We start from the raw sequence: 11,491 nt of genomic DNA on the forward strand, positions 1-11,491 counted from the left end.
GTCATGTTGACACTGGTCTACTACCATTGCTTTAATGTATTGTTGTTCTCATTAATATTGTTGTTGTAGTTGTTGTTAATGGTAATCCCATGTCCACTACTACTATTATTATTGCTGTTGGTCCCACCATTTATTTATATGTAAATATATACTCTTATTTTATCTTAATTTTTCGATATATATACTTTGACGATATATATACTTTGACAACGCTTTCTCTCTTAAACAAGTTGAAGCATACAATACAGCTCAGTATTTAAAATATTTTTGCTCATCATTATCAAGGGTGTCAATAATTATAGACCCCCACTGTATATATTCTCCTTCGAGATAGTGGCATTTGGCTAGGGGATCATACCCTGGTTCATTCTTACCCCCTCCTTCTCTGTCCCCTCCAATGTAAGGGAGCAACGAGGGGTGGCCCTACAGAATACTCAGTAGAGAGAGAGGGAGAGAGAGAGAGGGAGAGAGGAGAGAGAGAGAGAGAGAGAGAGAGAGAGAGAGAGAGAGAGAGAGAGAGAGGGAGAGAGGGAGAGAGAGAGAGAGAGAGAGTGAGAGAGAGAGAGAGAGAGAGAGAACAGAACAGAACAGGATGGAATGTCTCTGATTGTCAATGTTCTGTCTCAGAACACCTGACAACGTAGAACTTCTATCGTAAGGTGAGTACACATTCTATTGATTCACACACCTGTTATTAGATATTACATTCCTAATTCAGGGTTTTTTATATGACATAAATGTTTAATAAACATTTATTTACATGACATACTGTAAATATTTCCTTATTACAGGCTTATCCTATGGATAAAAGTAGTCCGTTTTGGCTAGATATGTGTGTGTGGTAAGTTATTAGAGGTTGTGTAAAAGCCAGAGTCATGTAGCAGGTATGTGTGTGTGGTAAGTTATTAGAGGTTGTGTAAAAGCCAGAGTCATGTAGCAGGTATGTGTGTGTGGTAAGTTATTAGAGGTTGTGTAAAAGCCAGAGTCATGTAGCAGGTATGTGTGTGTGGTAAGTTATTAGAGGTTGTGTAAAAGCCAGAGTCATGTAGCAGGTATGTGTGTGTGGTAAGTTATTAGAGGTTGTGTAAAAGCCAGAGTCATGTAGCAGGTATGTGTGTGTGGTAAGTTATTAGAGGTTGTGTAAAAGCCAGAGTCATGTAGCAGGTATGTGTGTGTGGTAAGTTATTAGAGGTTGTGTAAAAGCCAGAGTCATGTAGCAGGTCAGGGTGTAGTTATAGAACCGTTGGGTATCAGGACTAAAACGACAGGCATCAGCAGTCTTCAGTCAGGCAGGTGATAAAGGACGAGGCATAAAACAAGTGAGTGATTGAAGGAAAGAATAAGAAACACTATCAATTGTCTCTCTTAAACACAGCACAGCTCTGTAGCAGGGAATAACTCACTAAGAGGTAAGCAGACAAATATATATATATATATATTTATTATTTGGTAGACTAATTATAGTGATTTTACTGTTTTTAAAAGAAGAAAGCAAGGTTTCCACTCAATGGTGCTGAACTGTTGGAGTTAGTGTGCCTCGTGTAAGAATGTTACTGATGAGGACAGTCCACAAAGTAACTTATGGATTTACAGTAGATTTACAAAGAGCATGGTGGTAGATAGAAGACCTCATAAAATACATGGAAACCGATACATTATCAATAACGTTTCTGATATTATACTTCTGATCTTTTAAATACTTTGAGGTACGTCATAAACTATGTGGTAAAGACAGACAGTTTTACATTGAATTCCAGTGGGGGGGGGTTTCTTCTTCAATGTAGCTTTTGAATAGCTAAATCATTAGAAAATAATGTTCTTGAACATCATATAGTTATAAATGATTCAGTGTGAGGGGTGATCTGACAATTATTCACCAACATGTTCACTCATCCATTCTCTCTCTCTCTCTCTCTCTTCTCTTCTCTCTCTCTCTCTCGCTCCCTCTCTCCCTCTCTCTCTTCTCTCTCTCTTTCTCTCTCTCTCACTCTCCCCTCCCTGATCCCCTTTTCTCTCTCTACCTTCTCTCATTACATTTCCCCTCTCGTCTTCCCCTAACCCCTAACCCCTGACCCTAGTAGAAGGATGACCTGCCACTTATTGAGCTCCTTTGTACGGAGCCTGTCCAGGAGAAAACCTCTGGAGCCCGAGGGAGAGGAGTCCACTTTCAACCGCTGTCTGACCACCCTGGACCTGGTGGCCCTAGGGGTGGGGAGTACCCTGGGGGCAGGGGTATACGTTCTCTCTGGAGAGGTATGGATACAACTTCTTCTTAGTTCTTTTAACTTAACACTGTTGAGTTGGTTGCCCTACGGGTAGGGACTACCTTGGGAGCAGGGGAGATGTAAGGATACATATCTGATAGTTGCACTTATCCTCTATCTTTTCTTCACCTTTTTACCTTTTAACATTTTAACACTTAACCATACATCACACTTCAACGTATCACTTCAATGTATCACTTCAATGTATCACTTCAATGTATCACTTCAACGTATCACTTCAATGTATCACTTCAACGTATCACTTCAATGTATCACTTCAACGTATCACTTCAACGTATCACTTCAACGTAACACTTCAACGTATCACTTCAACGTATCACTTCAATGTATCACTTCAATGTATCACTTCAATGTATCACTTCAACGTATCACTTCAACGTAACACTTCAACGTATCACTTCAACGTAACACTTCAACGTATCACTTCAACGTATCACTTCAATGTATCACTTCAATGTATCACTTCAATGTATCACTTCAACATATCACTTCAACGTTGTTCAGTATCACTTCAACGTATCACTTCAATGTATCACTTCAATGTATCACTTCAACGTATCACTTCAACGTATCACTTCAATGTATCACTTCAACGTATCACTTCAACGTATCACTTCAACATATCACTTCAACGTATCACTTCAACGTATCACTTCAATGTATCACTTCAACGTATCACTTCAACGTATCACTTCAATGTATCACTTCAATGTATCACTTCAACGTATCACTTCAACGTATCACTTCAACGTATCACTTCAACGTATCACTTCAACGTATCACTTCAACGTATCACTTCAATGTATCACTTCAACGTATCACTTCAATGTATCACTTCAATGTATCACTTCAACGTATCACTTCAACGTATCACTTCAACGTATCACTTCAACGTATCACTTCAACGTATCACTTCAACGTATCACTTCAACGTATCACTTCAACGTAACACTTCAACGTAACACTTCAACGTATCACTTCAATGTATCACTTCAACGTAACACTTCAACGTATCACTTCAACGTAACACTTCAACGTATCACTTCAACGTAACACTTCAACGTAACACTTCAACGTATCACTTCAACGTTGTTCAGTAACACTTCAACGTATCACTTCAACGTATCACTTCAATGTATCACTTCAACGTAACACTTCAACGTATCACTTCAACGTATCACTTCAACGTAACACTTCAACGTATCACTTCAACGTATCACTTCAACGTAACACTTCAACGTATCACTTCAACGTATCACTTCAACGTATCACTTCAATGTATCACTTCAACGTATCACTTCAATGTATCACTTCAATGTATCACTTCAACGTATCACTTCAACGTATCACTTCAACGTATCACTTCAACGTATCACTTCAACGTATCACTTCAACGTATCACTTCAACGTAACACTTCAACGTAACACTTCAACGTATCACTTCAATGTATCACTTCAACGTAACACTTCAACGTATCACTTCAACGTAACACTTCAACGTATCACTTCAACGTAACACTTCAACGTAACACTTCAACGTATCACTTCAACGTTGTTCAGTATCACTTCAACGTATCACTTCAACGTTGTTCAGTATCACTTCAACGTATCACTTCAACGTTGTTCAGTATCACTTCAACGTATCACTTCAACGTTGTTCAGTATCACTTCAACGTATCACTTCAACGTATCACTTCAACGTAACACTTCAACGTAACACTTCAACGTATCACTTCAACGTATCACTTCAACGTAACACTTCAACGTTGTTCAGTATCACTTCAACGTATCACTTCAACGTTGTTCAGTAACACTTCAACGTATCACTTCAACGTATCACTTCAATGTATCACTTCAACGTAACACTTCAACGTATCACTTCAACGTATCACTTCAACGTAACACTTCAACGTATCACTTCAACGTATCACTTCAACGTAACACTTCAACGTATCACTTCAACGTATCACTTCAACGTAACACTTCAACGTATCACTTCAACGTAACACTTCAACGTATCACTTCAACGTAACACTTCAACGTAACACTTCAACGTAACACTTCAACGTAACACTTCAACGTAACACTTCAACGTATCACTTCAACGTTGTTCAGTATCACTTCAATGTATCACTTCAACGTAACACTTCAACGTAACACTTCAACGTAACACTTCAACGTAACACTTCAACGTATCACTTCAACGTTGTTCAGTATCACTTCAACGTATCACTTCAACGTTGTTCAGTATCACTTCAACGTTGTTCAGTATCACTTCAATGTATCACTTCAACGTATCACTTCAACGTTGTTCAGTATCACTTCAACGTAACACTTCAACGTAACACTTCAACGGATCACTTCAACATATCACTTCAACGTATCACTTCAACGTAACACTTCAACATATCACTTCAACGTATCACTTCAACGTTGTTCAGTATCACTTCAACATATCACTTCAACATATCACTTCAACGTATCACTTCAACGTTGTTCAGTATCACTTCAACATATCACTTCAACGTAACACTTCAACGTAACACTTCAACGGATCACTTCAACATATCACTTCAACGTATCACTTCAACGTAACACTTCAACATATCACTTCAACATATCACTTCAACGTTGTTCAGTATCACTTCAATGTATCACTTCAACATATCACTTCAACGTATCACTTCAACGTTGTTCAGTATCACTTCAACGTTGTTCAGTATCACTTCAACGTATCACTTCAACATATCACTTCAACGTTGTTCAGTATCACTTCAATGTATCACTTCAACATATCACTTCAACGTATCACTTCAACGTTGTTCAGTATCACTTCAACGTTGTTCAGTATCACTTCAATGTATCACTTCAACGTATCACTTCAACGTTGTTCAGTATCACTTCAACGTTGTTCAGTATCACTTCAATGTATCACTTCAACGTATCACTTCAACGTTGTTCAGTATCACTTCAACGTAACACTTCAACGTAACACTTCAACGGATCACTTCAACATATCACTTCAACGTATCACTTCAACGTAACACTTCAACGTAACACTTCAACGTATCACTTCAACGTAACACTTCAACGTATCACTTCAATGTATCACTTCAACGTAACACTTCAACGTATCACTTCAACGTAACACTTCAACGTATCACTTCAACGTAACACTTCAACGTAACACTTCAACGTATCACTTCAACGTAACACTTCAACGTATCACTTCAATGTATCACTTCAACGTAACACTTCAACGTATCACTTCAACGTATCACTTCAATGTATCACTTCAACGTAACACTTCAACGTATCACTTCAACGTATCACTTCAACGTAACACTTCAACGTATCACTTCAACGTAACACTTCAACGTATCACTTCAACGTATCACTTCAACGTAACACTTCAACGTAACACTTCAACGTAACACTTCAACGTATCACTTCAACGTTGTTCAGTATCACTTCAATGTATCACTTCAACGTATCACTTCAACGTTGTTCAGTATCACTTCAATGTATCACTTCAACGTATCACTTCAACGTTGTTCAGTATCACTTCAACGTTGTTCAGTATCACTTCAATGTATCACTTCAACGTATCACTTCAACGTTGTTCAGTATCACTTCAACGTAACACTTCAACGTAACACTTCAACGGATCACTTCAACATATCACTTCAACGTATCACTTCAACGTAACACTTCAACGTATCACTTCAACGTAACACTTCAACATATCACTTCAACGTATCACTTCAACGTTGTTCAGTATCACTTCAACGTATCACTTCAACGTTGTTCAGTATCACTTCAACGTAACACTTCAACGTATCACTTCAATGTATCACTTCAACGTAACACTTCAACGTATCACTTCAACGTAACACTTCAACGTATCACTTCAACGTATCACTTCAACGTAACACTTCAACGTATCACTTCAACGTTGTTCAGTATCACTTCAACGTAACACTTCAACGTAACACTTCAACGTATCACTTCAACATATCACTTTAACACTATAGTGGGGGCGGCAAAATATAGTAATGGTTCAGTTTGTGATAAAAGCACCTCATTTGGCAGTCTATGTATGTTTTTCTATGATTTGGGTATTTCTATGTTTCGGCCTAGTATGGTTCTCAATCAGAGGCAGGTGTCATTAGTTGTCTCTGATTGAGAATCATACTTAGGTAGCCTGGGTTGCACTGTTGTCTCTGATTGAGAATCATACTTAGGTAGCCTGGGTTTCACTGTTGTCTCTGATTGAGAATCATACTTAGGTAGCCTGGGTTTCACTGTTGTCTCTGATTGAGAATCATACTTAGGTAGCCTGGGTTTCACTGTTGTCTCTGATTGAGAATCATACTTAGGTAGCCTGGGTTTCACTGTTGTCTCTGATTGAGAATCATACTTAGGTAGCCTGGGTGTCACTGTTGTCTCTGATTGAGAATCATACTTAGGTAGCCTGGGTTGCACTGTTTGTTTGTGGGTGATTGTCTATGTTGATTGCTTGTTTCATCGCAGTTCGCATTAGCTTCACGGTTGTTCTTTCGTTTCTTGTTTTTGTATAGGGTTTCAGTGTTCAGTGTTTTCTTTATTAAAATTAATGATGAACACATACCACGCCGCATTTTGGTCCTCCGATCCTTCTCGCCTCTCCTCTTCAGATGAAGAGGAGGACGACCGTGACAATAATGGTTGAATAATATATGTTAAGACACACTCCAACTATTTTTGAACATTTCCTGTTGAAAAACAACACGTACAAATACAGTAAGTAACCTTAAGGATAGAAACATTGGTGCCCTCTGATGTCATCGGCCTTTCTTCTTGCTAAGCCCCCCCCCCTTTTGTGCCATGTCATGAGGATACCTGGACCACCTATCGAGATGTGACTTTTGTTCAGTAAATCAGGTGTGAAATGAGGTGAAAAGGAGACCGGAGTTCCACTTTTAATGAATAAACATATCCAGGAAGGTTCGGTTTGGGATTAACCTTGATGCAGGTTAAACAGCACAGGACTGACAGGAACGACTCTTGACAGGAATGATACATTGACCTAAAGCAAGGAGGGGGGATGCTCTGATGGTAAATGATGAAGACCGTTGACCTAAAGCAAGGAGGGGGGATGCTCTGATGGTAAATGATGAAGACCGTTGACCTATAGCAAGGAGGGGAGATGCTCTGATGGTAAATGATGAAGACCGTTGACCTATAGCAAGGAAGGGGGGTGCTCTGATGGTAAATGATGAAGACCGTTGACCTATAGCAAGGAGGGGAGATGCTCTGATGGTAAATGATGAAGACCGTTGACCTATAGCAAGGAGGGGAGATGCTCTGATGGTAAATGATGAAGACCGTTGACCTATAGCAAGGAGGGGAGATGCTCTGATGGTAAATGATGAAGACCGTTGACCTATAGCAAGGAGGGGGGATGCTCTGATGGTAAATGATGAAGACCGTTGACCTATAGCAAGGAGGGGAGATGCTCTGATGGTAAATGATGAAGACCGTTGACCTATAGCAAGGAGGGGGATGCTCTGATGGTAAATGATGAAGACCGTTGACCTATAGCAAGGAGGGGAGATGCTCTGATGGTAAATGATGAAGACCGTTGACCTATAGCAAGGAGGGGAGATGCTCTGATGGTAAATGATGAAGACCGTTGACCTATAGCAAGGAGGGGAGATGCTCTGATGGTAAATGATGAAGACCGTTGACCTATAGCAAGGAGGGGATGCTCTGATGGTAAATGATGAAGACCGTTGACCTATAGCAAGGAGGGGAGATGCTCTGATGGTAAATGATGAAGACCGTTGACCTATAGCAAGGAGGGAGATGCTCTGATGGTAAATGATGAAGACCGTTGACCTATAGCAAGGAGGGGGATGCTCTGATGGTAAATGATGAAGACCGTTGACCTATAGCAAGGAGGGGAGATGCTCTGATGGTAAATGATGAAGACCGTTGACCTATAGCAAGGAGGGGGGATGCTCTGATGGTAAATGATGAAGACCGTTGACCTATAGCAAGGAGGGGGATGCTCTGATGGTAAATGATGAAGAACGTTGACCTATAGCAAGGAGGGGGATGCTCTGATGGTAAATGATGAAGACCGTTGACCTATAGCAAGGAGGGGGATGCTCTGATGGTAAATGATGAAGACCGTTGACCTATAGCAAGGAGGGGGATGCTCTGATGGTAAATGATGAAGACCGTTGACCTATAGCAAGGAGGGGGGATGCTCTGATGGTAAATGATGAAGACCGTTGACCTATAGCAAGGAGGGGGGATGCTCTGATGGTAAATGATGAAGACCGTTGACCTATAGCAAGGAGGGGGGATGCTCTGATGGTAAATGATGAAGACCGTTGACCTATAGCAAGGAGGGGGGATGCTCTGATGGTAAATGATGAAGACCGTTGACCTATAGCAAGGAGGGGGGATGCTCTGATGGTAAATGATGAAGACATTGGCAAAATGTGGTGCTTTTCTTTCTTCTTCCCACAAAATAAACAATCGTTAAGAACATTTTAGTTTAGACGCCTGAACACCTTTTGCACATTAACTTAAACACCGTAACCCTTCAACACTTAAAGGATCATTTAGTTTTTTTTTCCAACCAAGTCTCTATTTTGATGTAAATGGAATGTTACACAAGGGTGCAATTTCACTTGTTTTTGAGAAACTTACCCCAACCAGCGATTCACTTGCTCATTGTTGATGTGCTGTTTGGGTGCTGTGAAAAAACATGAACAAAAACAACCAAATATGCCATTTTAGAAACGGAAACGGTCTCAGTAGATACAGGTCTTTAGATGTTGTACACATGAAAGTGTGTCATTCCGAACTTTATCCGCAACGTTACGTTGCGATTCGAGTGATTTGTCTCCGTCCATTCTAGCAGCAGTCTACACGGAGAATGGAACAGCTAGATAGGGAAAACAGCTTGAGTTGCACACAATGGAATATAATGCACAATGGGGATGAGGAAGTGAATTGCTTGGTTGAGGTAAAAAAAAAAAAAAAGTGAAATTGTAAAAAAATGGACCTTTCTCATGTCATTTACATACATTTTTTTTTTAGATTGCTTATAAAAAGTTAAAATTCTCCTTTAAAATGCTCCTGATCCACTTTGAATTTCCTTAAGATTATGTATTTCTATCTATCTCATCTAATGAAAGTCACTATACAAATGTAATGTATGATTTGCTATCATGATTTTCAGATGACTCAGGAATGTTTGTTTCTCTCTAGGTTTCTTCTTAGGTTCCTTCCTTCTCAGGGAGTTTTCCGTGGCCAATGGGCTTCTTCTTCGGCATTGCTTTGCACTTTAGGGGTTTTGGCCGGATATCTAGAAACTGCTGATGTAAAAAGAGCTTTATAAAAATCAATGTTATTGATTGATTGTCATGTTTATCAGGTTGCTAGGACGTCGTCAGGTCCCAGCATCATCATATCCTTCTTCATCGCTGCCGTGGCCTCCGTCTTTGCCGGCTTGTGCTACGCTGAGTTCGGGGCCCGCGTCCCCAAAACGGGGTCTGCGTATCTGTACAGCTATGTGACGGTGGGAGAGCTACTGGCGTTTATTACCGGGTGGAATCTGTTGCTGTCCTACGTCATTGGTAAGATACAACAATATATTACTTCCTTCTAGTTCAACCTGATTCTTCCTTCTAGTTCCTATCTGATCTACACTCACCGGCCAGTTTATTAGGTACACCACCCCGTTCACAAAAATGGATCGCTCCTACAGCAAGTGAGTCACGTGGCCGTGGCTTTTTATATAAAGCAGGCAGACAGGCATTGAGTCATTCAGTTACTGTTCGAATGAACTTTAGAATGGACCAAACGACTGACCTAAGCGCCTTTGAGCGTGGTATGATCGTCTGTGTCAGGCGCACAGTATCCAGTATCTCAAAAATGTCCGCTGTCCTGGGGTTTTCACGCACGACAGTGTCTAGGGTTTACCGAGGACGGTACGACAAACGACAAACATCCAGTCAGCGGCCGTCCTGTGGGGGCGGAAACAAATCGTTGATGAAAGATTGAAGGAGAATGGCAAGGACCATGCAAGCTAACAGGCGGAACACGAACAGACAGATAACGGCCCAGTACAACAGTGGTGGGCAGAACAACATCTCAGAACGCACAACTCGTCGATTCTTGTCACGGTGGGCTACTGCAGCAGACGACCACACCGGGTTCCACACCTATCAGCTAAAAACCAGAGGAACAACTGGACAACTGAGGAGTGGAAAAACATCGCCTGGAATATGACAGTGAGTTTAGTTTACTTGAGTGGCCTAGTCAGTCCCCAGACCTGGTCAGTCCACAGACCTCAAACCCAATAGAACATCCTTAGGATGAGACGGAACGGGCTGTTTGCAGCATGAATATTCCACCGTCCAATCAGCAGCAGCTGCGTGATGTCATCACGTCAGCATGGACCAACATCCCTGTGGAACATTTCCGACACCTTGTAGAATACCGAAGAATTTAGGCGAGTGAGTGTATATCTTTATTGAGGCATGTTTATAATGTTGTTAGTATAACATCGGCTCCCTGGTGTGACGATAAACACGTTGGCTCAGTGCCTGGGAACACTGAGAACCATAAATGATCAACCATAAATCAAGAAGAACAAGAATCCAATGTCGTCCCTTAACCTTTGATCTCTGACTTTAACCTCCTGCAGTAAAACAGTGATTCACCATCATCCATTTATTGGCTCCAGTCCAGAGCTATAGACAGCATATATATATATATATATATATATATATATATACTTCTCTCAAAAGAAGACTGGCTATTTGCACACTGCCCAGAAAATGTGGTGGATACGGAGCTGCACTTCCTAACCGCCTGCCAAATGTATGACCATATTAGAGACACATATTTCCCTCAGATTACACAGAGAGGCAGAGAGAGAGAGAGAGAGATGTAGAGAGCGAGAGAGAGAGAGGCAGAGAGAGAGAGGGAGAGAGAGAATTCTGCAAAAATATCCTCAAGTGTACAACCCCAAATAATGCATGCAGAGAAGAATTTGGCTGATACTCGCTAATTATCCAAATCTAGAAAAGGGCCGTTAAATTCTACAACCACCTAAAAGGAAGCGATTCCCAAACCTTACATAACAAAGCCATCACCTACAGAGAGATTAACCTGGAGAAGAGTCCCCTAAGCAAGCTTGTCCT

General features: G+C 40.8%; 1 protein-coding gene across 6 annotated transcripts in view; it reads left to right on the forward strand.

Annotated features, from left to right (window-relative positions):
• Positions 1-519: 519 nt before the first annotated feature.
• The window catches only part of LOC115125747 (cationic amino acid transporter 2-like), a 31,073-nt gene continuing 20,101 nt past the window's right edge, over positions 520-11,491 (forward strand). The window contains exons 1-3 of one of the 6 annotated variants that reach the window (XM_065019974.1): positions 520-659; positions 2,079-2,253; positions 9,718-9,919. In XM_065019974.1, coding sequence (XP_064876046.1) covers positions 2,086-2,253; positions 9,718-9,919 — 370 coding nt within the window. In that variant the 5' untranslated portion in view covers positions 520-659; positions 2,079-2,085. Of the gene's footprint in view, positions 660-924; positions 1,410-2,078; positions 2,254-9,717; positions 9,920-11,491 lie in introns of those variants that run through there. The other 5 variants (XM_065019975.1, XM_065019978.1, XM_065019973.1 and 2 more) reach the window with 5 other exon arrangements.

This window comes from Oncorhynchus nerka, linkage group LG6 (assembly GCF_034236695.1).
Source record: "Oncorhynchus nerka isolate Pitt River linkage group LG6, Oner_Uvic_2.0, whole genome shotgun sequence".
Lineage (NCBI taxonomy): Eukaryota > Metazoa > Chordata > Actinopteri > Salmoniformes > Salmonidae > Oncorhynchus > Oncorhynchus nerka.